The sequence below is a fragment of the Sciurus carolinensis genome, chromosome 3 (assembly GCF_902686445.1).
Source record: "Sciurus carolinensis chromosome 3, mSciCar1.2, whole genome shotgun sequence".
Taxonomy (NCBI): Eukaryota; Metazoa; Chordata; class Mammalia; order Rodentia; family Sciuridae; genus Sciurus; species Sciurus carolinensis.
The window spans coordinates 127,600,787-127,619,465 of record NC_062215.1 but is presented as its reverse complement, the minus strand read 5'-3'; the positions used below and the strand labels follow the sequence as shown (position 1 = coordinate 127,619,465).

Genomic DNA, 18,679 nt, shown 5'->3' with positions numbered 1-18,679 from the left:
CTCCCTGGATTGATCCTTCTTCACACTTTCCCCCTGCTTTACTTATCTAATATATTTCCTTATATCTTAAGGTGTATTTATTCTATATTATAAATTTATATTTTAAATTTTGGGATTGTCCAGTGCATTAATTCTCCCTGATTCAGGTATTTCAGTGTGTTGCTTGGGTTCATCAGATGTTCTTTTTCTCCTGGGAATTACTGCTCCCTTGAAATCTCAGCCATTTTGGTAAGGTATCGGACTGAGGAAGCCAGTCCTCTGACTTGTTCCTCCTGGATGTATTGGCGGAGTGCCCCTGAGTGCAGATAACTTCTGTTGCAGTTTGATCTCAACCATTCCTGGTTTGTCCCCTACACATAGAAGAACTAGCCCTTTAGAGGACCTCCACTCTGAACCTGCTTTGTTCCAAGACCATTTCTGTGGGTTGTACTATATTCAACTCATGTAGTGGAGAGATGGAGCAGCACACTAAGAAGCTTACCTCTCTCATACTAACCACCCTCTGGGCAGATTCCAGTGCTTTCCTGTTTTTTTTTTTTTTTTTTTTTTTTTTCCTTCTCTTTGGGTGGTGTGATCCTAAGGCTATTTTCTATCCAAGAAAGGTGTGTGAGGTGGGAAGACAAAGTTAAGCAAGGACCAGGCAGTTGGGAAGAGAAAGCATCACACCTAAAAACTTTATCCCAGCATATCTCCTGGGATGTACCCATTATTCTATTCAACTCAGCCATGTGCCCCTGACACTGAGGCCCAACTATCCTTTGACTCCCTAGTGAATGACCTCTAAACCCTCTACTTTGTTGACCTTTACAAGATGGACCAGCTATCTAGTTTGTAAACTCAGTGCAAAATGAAGGTATGAGGCTTTTTAAAACAAAGAAATTATTGAGAATTTCAGGATAGCAATGGCAGAGAATTAAACCAGTCCTGGGGTCCTTTTAAACACAGGCCCCTGTGTGATTGCACAGGTCAGGTGACCGTAAGCCTTTTCTATTTACAATGTTAGAAATACTGGAGGGACCTAGAAGCCTTTCTTGCTTAGACATTTTCTTTAGCCACCATTATAAACCTCATGTTTTCTTAACACACACACACGAGAAAGGAGTTATTATGACAGAGTTATTGACAGAATGTCAATAATTCTATAGTCTGATTCTTCGTCCTCCCCATACTCCAAAGCAGCATAGTTTGGGGAGCGATGCAACATCTAGGAGTTGGCTGTAATGCTATAATGGGTTCCATCTACATAAAAACAATAACAATAACAACAACAACAAAACCCAGTTAAAATTCCTGCGGTGTCACTCACTCCTAACTTGACCTCTCTGAGCCTCATTTTCCTCACACAGAAGGAGGAAAATTGAAAATTCAAGTGGAAAATATTTGTGAAAACACTCGCCTTTTAGACAGTCCCCTGCCAAATGTTTTTCCTTTCCAATCTATAGGGTCAACTTTCAAATAGCTTTCATCTGTGCCTTTTCAATATTCGTATTCCTTCTTGAAGAAGGAATCCAATTTTCTATGACCTTAAATAGGAAACAGTATATTACATTTTGGACTTTCGTTTAGGTGTGGATATGAGGAGAGGGATGGGAATGATCCTTTCAAAGAAGATTTAACAGAAATAGGGCATCAAGCTGGGGATTCATTAGTGAAACTCATATAAGTAATCTGATACACAGAGAAAGCAGGTGTTTCTACTGTCCACAGTGAAATTGAACAGCAGGGAGTGGTCTACACAGCTTGTTAGTGTATTTGGTAGGTTCTTTCTAAACAAATTTTGAAAATGCCTCTATCATTTTTTGCTGGAATACATTCAAAACAAGAAATATAGAAACTTTCTTTTCCCTCCCTCCCTCCTTTCCTCCCTCTTCCTTCCTTCTTTCCTTCCTTCCTTCCTTCCTTCCTTCCTTCCTTCCTTCCTTCCTTCCTTCCTTCGTTCCTTCCTTCCCTCCATCCCTCCCTCCCTTAGTTTCTTATCTGGGATTGAACCAGGGCAGCTCACTGTACCACTGAGCTACATGCCCAGCCTTTTTTATTTTTTTATTTTTTATTTTCAGTCAGGGTCTCACCAAATTGCACGAGCTGACCTCTTGCCTCAAGCCTCTGAGTTGCCTGGATTACAGGCATATGCCACTGTTCCCAACGACTTTTATAGCTCTCATCTGTGATACCTTATTCAGCATGTGTTGAAATCCTTGAACTAAAGGACATTTTTAATACACACTTTGTAGGTAATTGTTTTAAACTGTACTTTCTTTACTGAATATAAAAACTATTTTCCTTTTACATATGTAACAGATAAAGAAATAAGCAGACATGGGTGATTATAAACTGTCCTTTGGTTTAGAACCTTAAATACTCTTAAATTGTATCCTAAATCATGACTTAAATTCAACCTTTGCAGCTCAGAATCAGTTGTAGGAAGTATTAAAATAACATGTAAACGAATACTTGCTCGTTACAGGATTTCCGTTGAGAAGGTATACTCATTCCTTCCTCTACACATGTTCATAGTACTGCCTTCAGGAACCAGCCTGGACTTCTAGAGCTTCCACCCATGGTTCAGTTCAGGACCTTTGTGGTGCGTGCCATGTGAGAGTCCGGATTAGTGCTGCTCTATCTGGCTACACACTAGAGTTACCTGGGGAGCATTTAAAGTTACAGAATCTGGATCTCATTCTCTGAATCTATGTAGTTTTGGGGAAACATCAGTTTAAAAATAAAATCAGTGTAATCTTAAAGTGTTGGAGTTATTATCAAAAAAGGAATCTGGGTTTCTCACTCCTTCTGAAAATTGGGATATCTGACATTATCAGGCTTGTCTTTCCACATAGACGTAACAACTCTTGGCTACAGTCCAGTGATACCTGTCTCCTTTAGAGAAGACCTGTGCACTCTCCTTTGCCACAGACCCCACATTCCAGCTAAACTATCTCTTCTCCCATTAATTTACATTATGTTCTTGGCCCTTGTGAGCATTTGAGTTTGAGACCTGATGGGCAATGAGATGCCATTCAAGCAAGGTAGTAGCTGATGTGCATTTTAGTGACCTTGAAAACAATGTGAATGATAGTAATAGAAAAGAGTGAGATTGAAGAGGGGAAAATCACTTTGGAAACTATTTCCATTTGAATGGGAGTGACTTTAAAGTCTCTTTCAAGATGGAGGTTATTAATCTCCATCTCCAAGATTTAAAGGAGACCTTAGCCTGTTATTCAAGGTGTGCCTCTCAGTTACAGCAGCAGCACTTGAAAGTTGTTAGAAATGTAGAATCTGAGATTTCCCAATCAAACCTGTAGAGTCAGAATCTATGTTTTAACAATTTCTCCAAGAGGATGAGTATTCATGCTAAAATTTAGATGTCTACAGTCTTTTTTCCACCATAGACCATGTATGTCCATATTCTCCTTAGTTTTTATACCTGAACATATATTGTTATAAAGTCCTTCATTAACTACAATTCTTCAAAATTCTGAGAGTCAAACTGAGAATGGTGTAAAGAAACATCATCTTCAATGTTTTAATACAGCAGCATTCACATTCCTCAGCTTCAAGATTAAAACCATCTTCCATGATTCATTACATAATCCGATTTTCCAAGTCATTGAAAATATTTTCCAGTTGTTGCTGAGTGATTTTATAAATTGGATTTCTGATCTTTGCCCCGAGTTCCTTCAAATAATATTATTTGAAGATTTTTAAAAAATAACAGTGCTTAGGTCCCATGAAAACTTTATTCAAAGGAGAGTCAAGTTTAAAGTCACAAAATATTTAGAAATATGAGAAAAAGAAGTAAAGCAGAATCTCCTACAAGTTTATTTATTTTCTGAATTTTCTAAAATGAGAAGGGACTATATAATCAGAAAAATAAATAATAAACATATTTTTAGAGAGTCACTTGTACTAGCTCTACTGATGATAATTATCCATTTAAACTATTAAAATAAACTTGTAGGAGATTTGAAGGAACTTGAGGTAAAGATCAGAACCCTAAACAAAGGAAAATTAAAATCACAACAGTGCATAGAAGTATATGGAAATAGGAAGAAAATTAAAATATGTACAAAAGATTCACTATTCCAAAACTGTGTGTGTATGTGTGTGTGTGTGTGTGTGTGTGTGTGTGTGTGTATAAATAAAAAATGTGTGTGTTTGTTTATTTACATATTTTTGAAATATTGGGAGTTGAACCCAGGACTATCTATCCTGAGCTACATGCCCAGTCCTTTTTACTTTTTATTTTGAGACAGGGTCTTGGTAAGTTGCTAAAGCTAGCTTTGAACTTGTGATTCTCCTGCCTCAACTTCCCAAATTACTGGAAAATAGATGTGCAACACCATGTCCAGCTGTGTATGTATTTATATACAACTGTGTATGTGTTGTTTTGCACACACTTGTGGTTTTTTCGATTAGCATCATATCATAGCATTCCCCCATTCAATGCATATTTTAAATGCTTTCTAATGGTTGCACGCCCCCAAACTCTGTAGACATTCATACATTACTTAGAGTTGCCAGACAGATATATTTTAAGAAAATGGCATGAAGGGAATTGTTTACTCCCAGACAGTGTCTAGCTTGCCAGCCCTGGCACAAAGGACCAGCAGTTAAATCCCAGCATCTCTGTTTCATTTTTGTATAATCCTGGGCAAATTTCTTGGTTGTTTGGATCTGAATTCCATTCCCTTCTTGTAAAAAGGGGTAATAATGGTGCCTAACTTACATAGTTGTGAGGATAAAAGTGTTCAAATACCATAGAACTTAGCACAGCGCCTAGAACAACTCCATACTGTTTTTATTTTCTTTCCACATTTGTTATTGGTGCATTACAGTATTACATAATGATAAGATTTGTTGTTACATATTCATACAGTCACTCTATATAACAATATTATTTGGCCAACTTCACTTTCCAATACTTTCCCCCTCCTCCCATCCTCTGGTCCTCCCCCTTTAGAGATCTGCCTTTGATTTTCATGAGATCCCTGCCTTTTCCACCTTTCTTTTCCTTTTTCCTCTCTAATTTCCACAAATCAGAGAAAACATAGGACCCTTGACCTTTTGACTTATTTCACTTATCATGATGGTCTCTAGTTTCATCCATTTTCCTGCAAATCATATAATTTCATTTTTCTTTATGGTTGAATAAAACTGTGCCTACATAGGATATTTTCTTTATCCATTCATCCATTGATGGACACCTAGACTGGTTCCATAGTTTGGTTATTGTGAATTGTGCTCATGGGTATGCATGTATCACTGTAGTATGATGGCTTTAATTTTTTAGGATAAATACCTAAAGGAGTAGTATAGCTGGGCCATTTGGTGGTTCCATGCCTAGTCTTTTGAGGAACCTACATACTGGATTTCCATAGTGGTTCTACTAATTTATAATCCCACTAACAGTGTAAAAGTGTTCCTTTTTCTCCACAACCTCTCCAGTATTTATTATTACTTATATTCTTTTCATTAGTCTTTTTAATTTTTTTTATTTTTACAGACTGCGTTTTGATTCATTGTTCACAAATGGGGTACAACTTTTCATTTCTAAGGTTGTACATGATATAGATTCACACCATTCATGTAATCATACATGTACATAGGGTAATGATGTCTGTCAGTCCACTTTCTTTGTATTCTTGATGACTGCCATAGATGAAATCTCAGTGTAGTTTTGATTTGCACTTTCCTAACTGCTAATGATGTTGAACATTTTTAAAATATATTTGTTGCCAGTTGTACCTTTTTCTTTTAAAAACAATAATGATTTTTTCCAATGGAGATTATTAATAAAATAAATATAAAATTTATAATTAGTGTAGTTTGGTAAATATGTGATGTTGTGTCACTATCATAACTATCTAGTTCCAGAACATTTGTATGACCTAAAAAGAGAACACCCTACCCATTAAGCAGTCTACTTTCCTTTCTCCCTCCTGCGTCAGACAACCGATGATCTGATCTCTACCTCTACAGATTTACCTATTCTGAATATATTATATGAAATCACATAACAAGTAATGTTTTGTGGTGGCTTCTTTCACTTTTTTTGGCTTCATTCGTTCTTTTTTTTCGGGAGGGAGGTGTTGAATAATATTCCAATTTATATAAATACCAAATGTTGTTTATTTATCTGCTAATGGGCATTTGAGTCATTTCCACCATTTGTGGAAATAGTGCTGCTATGAACATTCAGGTACATGATTTTGTTTGAATACGTGTTTTCATTTCTTTGGGTTATATACCTAGAAGTAGAATTTCTGGATCATGTGGTATTTCTACATTTAACTTATTGATGAATCACTATGTTATTTTCCACAATAGCTGCACTGTGTTATGTTCTCACCACCAATGTACAAGGTTATAATTTCTCCACATCCTCATCAACACTTGCTATTTTCCATTTTGTTTGTTTTATAGTCATGATACCGTGTGTGAAGTACTATCTCATTGTGCTTTTTATTTGCATTTCCCTATTACTTATAGTCTTGCAGATCTTTTCATGTGTGGGTTGGCCACTTATGAACGTTCTTTGGAGAAGCATTTCTTTAGTTCTTTACCCAGAATGTTCTTTGATGAACACAAGTTCTTAATTTTGATAAAGTCCAATTTGTCTATTTTAAATTTTGTTTGCTTATGTTTTTGATGTCATATCTAAGAAATCATTGCCAAATCCAAGGTCATAAAGATTTACCCGTCTGTTTCCTTCTGGGAATGTACTGGCTTTAGCTCTTATATTTAGGTTCTTGCTCTATTTTGGATGAATTTTTTGTATGGGGTGAAGTAAGGATCTAACTTTGTTCTTTCACATGTATTTATCTAGTTATCCTTGAACAATTTATTGAGGGAAAATTATTTTTCCCTGTCAAATGATCATGACACCTTTATTAGAAATTAATTGACTACAGATGTATGCATTTACTTCTGGGTTTTTATTTCTATCTCATTGATGTAACTGTCTACCTTTCTGCTTCTATGCCACACTGTTATAATTCCTGTAGCTTTGTAGTAAATTTCAATATCTGAAAGTATAAATTCTGTAATTTATTCTTATTTTTCAAGACTGTTTTGGCTATCCAGGATCCCTTGAGATTTCACATGAGCATTAGAATTAGCTTTTCCATTTCTTCAAAATAGGTCCTAAAGATTCTAATGGGGATTGTATTGTATCTGCAAATAACTTTGGGGAAGGACTACCATCTTAGAAACATTAAATTCTCCAACTCATAATCACAGATGTCTTTCCACTAATTTAAGCTTTTATGTTTTTCAACATTGTTTTATAATTTTCAGTGTACTAGTCTTGCACCTCCTTGATTAAATTTATTCTAAAGTATTTTATTCTTTTTGGTGCTACTATAAATGAAAATTATTTTCTTATATTTCCTTTCATATTGTTCATTGTAGGTCTACAGAAACAAAAGTGATTTTTTGAGTGTTGATCTGGTAATGTGAAACTCTACTGACTTAATTTATTAAATATAATACCTTTTTTGAATATTCCATTGAATTTACTATAGATAAGATAATGCCATCTGCAAATTTCCCCTTCTGAGTAATGGGTATTACTTCCTTGCCCATCTTTCTAATTGTAAAAAAAAAAATCACTTCAGTATAGACCAAAACTTCTTAAACTATAGTGTACTTGCAAATTCCCTGGAAACTTAAAAATGTATATACTGATGCATTAGGTTTTTAGTGGGGCCTGAGTGTCTATATTTCTAACAAACTACTGTAATGTTGATGCTGCTGGTCTCTGAACCACCCTTGGAGTGACAAAGATATGTAGGAAAGAACTGCAGAATGAAAGAGTCAGAGTAGTTCAGAAACGCAAGGTCATTGTTAGAACTCGGAAGATGTAGGTCCAAATAGACCTTTGAGTCTCTTAAAGTGTTGTCATGATTGTCCACATCTTGAATTTAACCTTTTTTTTTTTTTTTAAATATTTGTTCCTATACCCATTACTCAGGTAACTGAAGATCAAAAGATAAGTAAGTTTTCTGATTGTTCCTCTTTTAAAATAGGAATATTCCTTCAGAAGTAGCACTTAGATAAATTATTTAGTACAGAGGGAACTACTTATAGGTTTCTTGAGAGATGTGGAGCAATATTCAGAGTTCATACAACATAGTTTTCAGGTTATCCAAATATTTTCTAAGTATTTCACAAGCATTGTCAAATGACTTTTTGTTCATTGCTGCACATATTAACCAGTATAAGGAAACTCACTATTCTTCTATTTGAACTGTCATTACACCCCCAAGTTCCTTTGCTAAAAGTATGTAAAAAAATCATAAAATTTCCATAAAATATATTGCTTTAGTAAATCAGCTCACATCAGATTTGATGACTACAAAGAAAATCTATAAAATGAAAGAGAGTCCATTTCTTTTAAAATGTTTCATCTAATTAAGAAAAATAAAGTGGGGTCTGAATCGGAAATGTCTCAAGGCAGAAATCAACTGAGTTCTCCAAACAGTAAGACACCTGCACTAGTGCATTTCAATTCCTCTGTCTTCATTTTAGTGAATAATTTGTTTTACTTGTCTGATTTTTAAATGAACTTCCCAATTAAAAGCAGATGTCATTTTTCACAGAACATAAATTAGAAACAATTTCATTACTAACAGGCAAAATGTGTATAAATAGTATTGAATTTACCAGTGAGCATTGGGCAAATCCATAAAACGATGGGATTTTCAGTAGGGAACCCTCTTCTTACCTAAACTTATGGGTTAATTTGAAGCTTAGTGAACCATATGCTTTCATTTCCAAGGGAAATTTGAATTTAGAAAGACCCTCAGAAATATCTATGCCCATTTGGGGAAGAGTTAAGGAAGTAAATAGAGAAGATTGTGCTCTATAATCACTAGATTTACAAATACCTGCTGTCACTCTGCTTGTGGAATTTCCGCCAGCTCATTATGTTTAAATGCCTAGAAAAAGTTTTTATTTTCTTAATTGACTCTTACAAAAATTCTTCGTCCCCCCACTTCCTCCTTCTTTTCATTTGTAAGCCCGTAAGAAAAATATTCCCACAAAGCATGGCATTTTAGAGTTGGTCTTACTCTATGCGCGGTAATATTGCTGTCATAGTAACAGTGAAATTGAGTCTACCTTGAGGGGACACTCAAGAAACTGTTTCTATGGCTTGAATGTCATGCCCTAAATCTCTATCATCTCCCTGTGAGCTATTTTAGCATCTATTTAGTGACTTACTCGATACTCAGCCTTGACCTTCTTTACTGCAAAGGCTTCCATTTTCCACTCTCTTCAGCTTCCTACTGGTTTGCTGTTGCACCCTGTTTATGGCCTCACCCCAAACTGCTCTCCTCACCACCTCCTTCTCTTTCCTCCCCTGGCTTCATTCCTGTGCTACTCAGCCTGGGCCACAGGGTTATTGTGAATAAACTCCATCATCCAGTTTCTGTTTCTTCCTAATTTAGAAAGATCGTGAAGCAATTAGCATAATTGTTCTGATTGACTCCACTTAAAATGTAATTTATCTATTATCTGTTACCCTTATGAATTTTTTATTTGTCATCTGTTAATTCCCTAGTTCATTCCCCGTAACAACTTGTCCAAAACCTTCATGCTCTTTTAAAATTCTCACCTACGTAGAATCAGGCCTTATCTAACCTCAAAGTTGCTTAATTCTTCAAAGTGAAATCACTCACTCTTTTCTTCTCTGCCCAAACTTTCTGTCTTTTCTCCTCTTTTTCCTCCCCATCCCCTTTCCTTCCCTTTCCCCTCATTTCTAGTTTAAACCTTCATCTATTATTCTAGATCCCACCTTTCCTATCTCCTTCATTTGGTATCTTTCTTCATTCTTAATTTCTCATTTTTCTCACTCTTCCGTCTTCACCAACTGCCATTTCCCTTTTGTCTCTATAACTGCCACCTGTTTGTTGTAGGTCTCAGTTTAGACACCACTTCCTGCAGGGAATTCATGTTCATTCCTCACACCAGATCTCTTATGATCCAGGATCATCCTCCACCTCAGTTCTCTGGCTTGGCCTGTCTCTTCTGCTTGTATCAATCCTTGCCTCTCCTCGGCCCCCACCTCTAAGTCCTCCAGTTGAAACTCCTGCCTGTGTTTAAAATTTGGAAGAGAGTTTATCAGATTCTCCAAAATGGAAGCGATTTCACTTTCCACCAAATACTGGTTCAGTATTCCATTTGATTTCCTGGTCCTCTTTGTACTAGGAGTCCTTAAGAAGTGCTGAACGATGACTTTATTTGTTTATACTGGGGAGTGAACCCAGCAGCACTTTACCACTGAACTACATCTCCAGCCCTTTTTATTTCTATTTTGAGATGGGGTCTCACTAAATTATGAGGCTGGCCTCAGTCTCCCGAGTAGCACACACCACCACACCCATCTTGAATAACGCGTTTTAGATTGTTCCACATTCAGTGTGGAAAGGTTATAAAATGCCCCATCCCAGTATTGTTTGCTGCTGCTTCACACATTTTTGAGTATGGGATTAAGTCCTTGGCACATACTTAGTGATAAACTGAAAACCAGAGCCCAGAAAACAAATGATTTCTTCTGTACAAGTAGAACAAATGATTTCTTCTGTACAAGAAGAAGCCCTTTCTCCAATAATAAGAGTTTGCTGATATTATACATATGGTTATAAAAATTTCACAAGGGAAGTTAAAATGTAACTATCAGTATAGAGAAAAATTTGGGAAAGAAAAACCTGAACAGGTTTATACCTTTCCCTAGCACATATATATCTATGTACCTATACATACATACATATTGTTGATTGTCCTTTTAAACCAATGACTCTTTTACTGACATTATGATGTAAAGAAAGCATAAAATAGAAAGTTGTGCTTTGGTTTCTTCCTTATGAATTAAGATGAATAATATCCAGCATTGTATCAGGGCTATTGTGGACTGGTGTGTTAACTCTTCAAGACTGTGTGGCAAGGATTTTGTTTATTTTCATTGTATCTTTCATAGCCTACCTCAGTATTTGCTGAATTGATGAAATCAAAATTAAAATTTAGATTTAGAAGTCATCAAGGCCATAATATAATGTTCACACTCAAATTAGTTGAAAGTTTTAAGGCTAAAGCTAATGGGATTATATGGCCCATCCTCCATTTATTAGTATGATTTTACATAAACTATTCTAGGCCTAGGATATTATGGATCAGTGATTTCAAAATTTGGCTGGTTATAACTATTATTGCTTATCTATGACTTCAAGTAAAATGCTTCAGATTTTTTAAAATACATGCTTTTTCACCCTACCAATAAAAATTATTGTTCATTGATATGGGGTGAGCCTAAAAATGTGGTTTTAAAATTTTCCCAGGAAATACTCATAGTCATATTTAAGACCATTATTCTACTCTGTATCTGACACTCATTGTGGATAAAATATAAATAGACCCTCCTACATATTATTTTAATCTAGTTTATATAGGAAAATCTCCACAGAACATTGCAACTGAATAATTTATTCCATATTTGAACTATATATGTTGTGATCCTGAATATATCTCCAATGGATTCTCTAAAAAATGAAAAAGTCCTTCGAGGACATTTCTATAAACTATGACAAGATAGCCTATGTCCCAGTCCAATTGTACACAAATTATGTTAGATGAAAATCTTCTGGCCAGTCAGGCTTTTAGTAATTTTGATTAAAAAGTGAAACACCAATCTGGCTCTGGTCTTTACTTTATCAACTGGAAGAAAATGTGAATAAGAAGAACAAGAAATCTAGGGACTATCAGAAAAACAAAACGCTAAAGAAAAAGACAATAGTTCACGGAAAGCACACATCTTGGAAAAACGTCCCCCAACTTCATATATAATTAAATTTCCATCCCAAACTATGTTGAACAAGGAAGGAAAAAATAAACACATTTCTGTGACTATCACTCTTTTGAAGGTTGGTTTATGAGCATACTTTATTATGACTTTTTTTGCTTTTGAAATTTTATATTGCCACATATTCATTTGCTTCCCTGTTAGCAAAGAGCATCCTGCTCTTGCTACTGACTATGGGCTCCACTCAGTGGCCAAAAGCTGAAGAGAACTGCAGATCTGATCCATCATTTCTGTTATATGCTGTCAGTCTCAATCCACGCAAGGTTAATTTATGGATAATATGGCCAATAACCTAAAGTTTTGTAAAGCCTGAAGTCCAAGAATTTCAAGCCCACAATTAGTTATTGAATTAGAGGAGTCATAAAAGAAGCAGCAGTGTATACCCAATGGTGATGGCTATCATTGCACTGCAGGAAAAAGGAGCTCAAAAAGCAAATGTTTTGCCTGAAGCTACATAACAAGTTTGAAATAAAGTGTACCTCTGTGTCCAGTTCTTCTCTCTTTCCCACAAGCTCTCCCTGATTCAGTGGTTGTGATTCTCCATTGCAAGGCTAAATAGCCTATTTCTTTCATCTCTATATGAGACACAAAACACAGTTCTTCCTGTTTGCAGTTTGTGCCTTTGCTGAATCCCATCATAGTGAGGGCATAGTTCAAATGCCTGTGGGCACTGAACTCTGCACACACAGGAGAGCGGGGTGAGCCATTTCTCAGGATGACTCTGGTATTGGTACAGATCAGCATAGAAATGCCCTGGAAGGGAGCACGAGGAGAGGAAGCTGCAGACCAGTTTGCAACCCAACTTGACATAAGCAGAGTTTCAGCTTTTCGAGGGCTCAGTGCCACTCTTCAAAAGTATAAACATGTCTTTAAAAAAAATTCTGTTCAAAGCAGACTTTCAAATATTCTCTGATTAAAATTGCCAGGTTTATTTTGTTTGTACCATCTGCTAATGCAATCATGTAAAATTCGATGATTTTGTGTCGATGAGTTAATTCTCCTGGTGCCGAACCAAATGGGAGTGTAGATTTAGGGATTGAACAAGAAATGGGCTGTTACTAACAAGATGGCCTAGGAATTAGCCATGCTTCAGGAGCTGTACGTGAAATCAACACACACTTCTGCCACATCTGATTTTGGGCAGTAATCTCCACAATCAATATTTCTTAGTCATTTATAAATGCAATCCCTATTGCTTCTTGTCTGTCTTCCTCCAGTTAAAAGTTAAATTTGGAAGTCAAGTTGATAATGAAAATTTATCACATGGTGTTGGATCATTAAATCACCTCATCTACAGGGAAGTTTTTGTGTGAATAAAATCTTTCTAAACATACTGTGATTATTATTACTTATCTTTTCAAATTGCAATAGCTAACAATTTTACTTTTTGAACCTACTTTCTAGATAATTTTTATGCCAGTCTATAACTTCATTTGAAGAGTTAACCTAGGACTATAACAAAAAAAAAAAAAAAAAGAAAGGAAAAAAAAGAAAGGAAAGAAGAAATTTCTTTCACCTTCTTGTCTATCAGCTCTAATCCTCTTAACAGTACCCTTTCAATCAAGGGATCCAAGAGCAGCTCAATTTCCTCAGCAAATGGAATATTGAAAGGTACAGTTTAAAAGGGTTACTACTGTGAGTGATAAATGAAAATAATGGAGTGACCTATGGGGACACCCTGAGCCCAGGAACACACAGGGCCATATGTCTTTATTGGGTCAAATATTCACGCATCTCTGTCAATTGGAAAGCCAAGGAAATGGCAGGCTTTGGCTTTCTGCTGGTGGGGACAAGTACTGGAAATATTTTATTGCAAAGTGACTGAAACCCTGTTAGAGGTTTAACACTTAGCAGGCAGCAGGGACAGCTTAGAGAAAACGAACTAAGATTTTCTCCATTGGGTTCCTCCAGCCTTGACAAGGGTGACAACTATATTTTTTAAATAGTGTGATGGATTCAGATGACTCTGGAAAGTTTTATCTTAAAAATAAAATAGCAGAAGTGTCCCTAAGAAAAATGGCTAGGGAAATACATCATCAGAATGGTATAGAAATGCATCAGAAACTGTCTACAGATTGCCCAAAGAAAACAGAACCAATTTTCTGAGAAGATTGAATAGAAATATTGAATGGGCCCAGCTTCATTTAATACCTACAGAGTTCATGTGAAAATGTAATTAAGCAGACTGGGGATGGAAAGTAAAAAAAAGATAAGAGGCACAAAATGGTCCTTTACAGTTTCTTTGGAAGGTCAGAGCCACGTTTTATAGCACTATATGAAGCACAAAGTTAGAGTGGGTATTCAAAGACTTGGCTCTATGCCAAAGTCTCTCTGATGTTGTTGGCAAAATTTATGCTAAAGGTAGATGTATGAACATTGTTAGAGAACAGATATTTTTTCCTCTTATTTATAGAGAAGTGCTTTATTATTTCAGTCTAATTGCTGAGCAAAATTAAGCCTGACTTGGGGTTGTAAATTTTTAAAATTGTATTTATAATAATAGCATCATGTTTAAAATATTTTGAAATAGGAAGACTCAAGATTTCAAATTGGAAAATTCTAGGATCATATAAGACTTTTCTCATCTTCAGAGCCATATCAGGGCCCTATGGAAGTTTCACCTAGGCAACTCTAAACTAACATGGCAAAGCCTTCTGTCACGGGGAAAACTGTATATCCTCCTCTATGAAGAGCTGAGGCTGGGGTACTGGCTGACAGGCGGTGAAGTTAAACCGCCCGAATTTGAACGCTGGCTTTTTCACTTACATGTGCTGAGACCTCGTGCAAGTTCCTAATCCCTTGGAGCCCCAATCACCCCACTGGTAAAATGTAGATAATATAGTTCCTACCTTGTTGGGGGTGTGGAGATAATGCAGGTAATCATTTAGCACAGTGCTGACATACATACAGAAAGGAAAATCAGCCTTTACCATGTTGGAGACCACTAACAGCCTCAACCTGAGATATAAAGGCTATGAACTATTTCTCCATCACAGTTTCTTCTGTGTTGCCTTTCCCATAGCTTTCTAAGCATTTCCCAGGGTCTCCATATTTGTAGGTAGGTTTCCCCTAGTAAGCACAGAAGCTTCTGGGCAGGGCCATTAAAACAAAAATTACTTTGCATCTCTGTGTTAAGCATTTCTTCACCTTACTTCATTAGGATTTGAGAGAAGAAAGAAAGGTGCAGAGAGAAGAAATGGACGGACTGACTGAGTAGTTGAAAGTATGGGGGCAGGGGAAAGGAAAGAAACCAAAAAACTGGTTAGCAAGTGGACTGCTAGGTGATTCAGGGCTCTGAGCCATGAATAGCATTTCCCCATACTGTTCCAACTAGACCATTGGTCCCTGAGATCATTAGGTTTCCTGGTCAAGAATGCTTGTCCAAGACCTTTCCCTCTAGGAGTCTCAACCACATAAGCATGTTATAGATTCTGACAAGTGCTTCAGTAAAGGGACCTATTTTACTTTGTTTATCTCATAATACTGGTGAGTATATCATACTGGCCAATAACGTTTTGAGAAACTTTCTATTACCATTAACTCAGAACGGGGAAAAAGAAATTCTCATAAATAAAAATCAAATTTCGGGATGCTAACAAACCATGATAAAACGGATGGGAAGTGGGGCTAATATTTAGTGAGTGCTTATTATGTATGCCAGAAATTATGCTAGCTGCTTTAAAAGTATTTGCTCACTTCCTCGGAGCGCATTACACTCCATTACGGTGGCGCACACCTATAATCCCACTGGCTCTGGAGGCTGAGGCAGGAGGAGCGTAAGTTCAAAGCCAGCCTCAGGAATTCAGAGAGGCCCTAAGCAACTCAGTGAGACCTGACTCTAATAAAATATAAAAAAGGTCTGGAGATATAGCTCAGTGGTTAAACACCCCTGGTACCAATCCCCAGTACCAAAACCAAAACCAAACCAAAACGAAAATATTTGCTCACTTCCAATAGGTTAAAATAATGGGTTTTAAGAGAAAGGGATATTGACACTGATTTATGAAAGACATTTACTGCATATATTAGTTTTTCTTAAGTGGAGACACAAAGTCCTTTAAAAAAAAAAACAAAGATTTTTAAGAACTCATTTAGCCCATATCTACGCCCCACAGTATTGCTTTTGCATTTGCTTAGAAATATGGAGATTTTGGACTCTGAATCCTCAATTCCCTGGAAGGTAGCACAATTCTCAGAACTGTGCACTAGTCCTAGTGTTGCCACTTACTGCATAACGTAACCTTGAGGAACATACTCCTATGACCCTGTGTAATGCCAGAAAAAAAAAAAAAAAAGATAATGTAAGAATTTTTGAGTATTAGAATTACAAGCCACAATTTTATAACAGGAACTCCAAAAAAAGGTCATTCCCTTAATCTGCCTTCCTTACCCTTGTATTCATGTATCAAATATTTTTTTCTTACACAATATTTCTTACACAAAAAATATTTCTTACACAAAATATTTTTTTCTTACACAAATACTAGTACAGGTTCTATAGACAGCACAAAATAATATGTATAATCTCTACTTTCAACACCTGCTAATTGTTCTTTAAAATACTACCAAATTTTGGTGAGCATGTATGTGTGTTTATAGGACCAGCATATATGTAATGTATTTCATAGTGTAAGTCTATAGGAAAGTTATATAAAATAGCAGTTTATGTATTGTTAAAAGAAAAAAACTCCATCTTACTCCTTCTTTATATTCCCCAAGACATCTATCCCAGCATAGTGTCATGTACTTAGCACTTAATATATCTTATGAAATGAATGAAATGGTAATGGTAAATTGCACTAAAATTCTTTTATACAACATAATATAAAAATGTAACTTAATAATAGGGCATTTTGCACTAGGGGAACAAACCAGGATGGAGTCAGACAGAGATTTCTGAAATCTGGTGATAAAGTTCTCATGCTTTAACAAATAGCTTATGATTACCACTCAATCTCAGCTGAAATGGGTACCAGAAAATAGACTAACAAGATTGTCATGCTAGAGATAATCATGGAACTGAATCTGGCTCCAATCCTTTAGCAAGAAACTTGAATTTCCCTTAAGAAATTAGATGGAATGTTAATGTTTGGTTTACTCTCACTGTTATTTTCCTTCTTCTCTATTTGTGGTTTTCTCATCCTCACACAATATAAAGTAAAAAAAAAAAAAAAAAAAAAAAGCTACCTCTTTTCTTTTTCTGAAGTGTTTATACATCATTAAGAGTGAAGCATTGAGAGGAGAAACTGGGGTCAGAAAGGAGGAAATACTGTACATTAACGGGTATGAATTTTGTGACGAATAACACATCTTAATTTCAGTTCTTTGTGGAGGCACACAGAAACAACAGCCAGACACGATTTCTCTTCCTTTCCTGTACACATTTGCCGTCGCTGGCAGGGAGACTGAATTCTGGGAGAGATAGCTTTTTAGACTTAAATGAAGACAAATAGAACATGAGGTAGAGACTTAAAAATGCTGTTGACTGTATGTTGGATCTGCTTTCAGGTCGAGGTAACAGAAATGAAAGTGACCTGTATGCAGGGCAACCAGGTGCTCATCAGTCACTCATCTCATCTCCATGCCCTTTTCTACTTTCATGTTCTCTCCCTTTTTAACCTCTTTTCTGCATCCTTTTGTATTGTAACTACATGTTGGTATTCGAGCCTGTAATGCAGCAATCACTGCTACACTATTTATTATATTTTCATGTTTTGAAAATATGACAGATTTTCTGATATATTCAACACATGTAAATGTTCTCTGAATCTTAGATTACAAAGGAGGAGAGGTGTCTTAGTTTGGGCTGTTGTAACACAGATGGGATAGCTTATAAACAATACAAATTTATTTCTCAGTTCTGGAGGCCATAAGTCCAAAATCCAGGTTCCATCTTGGTTGGGTTGTGGCGAGAGCTCACAACTAGCTTCTCATTGTATTCTCATATAGTAGAAGGAGAGTTGGAGAGTTTTCTTGGGCGCATTTTATAGGAACTAATCCTATTCAAGAAGGCCCCACCCTCATGACCTAATCATCTCCCAATGGCCCCACCTCCTAATGCCATCATACTAGAGGTTAGATTTCAAAATAAGAATTTGGGGAGGGGCACAAACATTCCATCTATAGTAGGGGATGTGTATCATAACTAAAGAGAGTGCTCTCTTGTAGGAATGGACTTCTGTCGCAGAGAAGCTGAAAAGTGAGGCACTGGGGATTCTACTGTCAAAGGACTGTGTGGAGAAAGAACATCTACATCTATCTAACCAGAAACTGAATCAGCTTCAAGAAGAGTTTGGTCGACTCATGGTGGAAAGGAAAACCTGGTTAAAAAAGGCAAATGATTTTTTTAACAGTGCTAATAAGGTCAGTGTGAAGTTAAGATGATAATTTTAGGTATTCGTGAAGAGTGGTAAGAGACTCATTACTGCAATAGGTGTAGATCATGGAAGTCAAAACTTCATGTAGAATTTTAAAATTAGTAGCAGCTAAGGAGAGTTTTCAAAATATATTCCATTGTGACCATTATTTGGTTCTCAAACCTAAGAGACTCTGTTTTCACATGTAAAGAGTTATTTTAAAAAAGTGACCTCATGAGGGTAGCTTTAGAGCTACCATAGGTTGGCTGTGGGAAATGCTTGTGCCTACATTGTGGTATTTCTAACAGAGAAAAGGAACCCTCATAAAATATGTCAAGGTTTAAAAAAAAAAAAAAACTTTAAAAATTTACCAAAAGGTTCTTTTATTAATCCTCTTTCATTTACCAGGTAGGAGTACATGAATAGTGAAAGTCTTACAAACCAAAAGGCCAGAATCTGCCTCTCCTGA

The 18,679-nt window shown here is 36.2% G+C and overlaps 1 protein-coding gene across 6 annotated transcripts in view; it reads left to right on the top strand.

The window, feature by feature from the left end:
• The window catches only part of Ccdc141 (coiled-coil domain containing 141), a 183,821-nt gene that overhangs the window by 90,087 nt on the left and 75,055 nt on the right, over positions 1 to 18,679 (top strand). For all 6 annotated transcript variants that reach the window (XM_047544281.1, XM_047544284.1, XM_047544283.1 and 3 more), the window contains exon 7: positions 18,023 to 18,217. In XM_047544281.1, the coding sequence (XP_047400237.1) occupies positions 18,023 to 18,217 (195 nt within the window). The remainder of the gene's footprint in view (positions 1 to 18,022; positions 18,218 to 18,679) is intronic.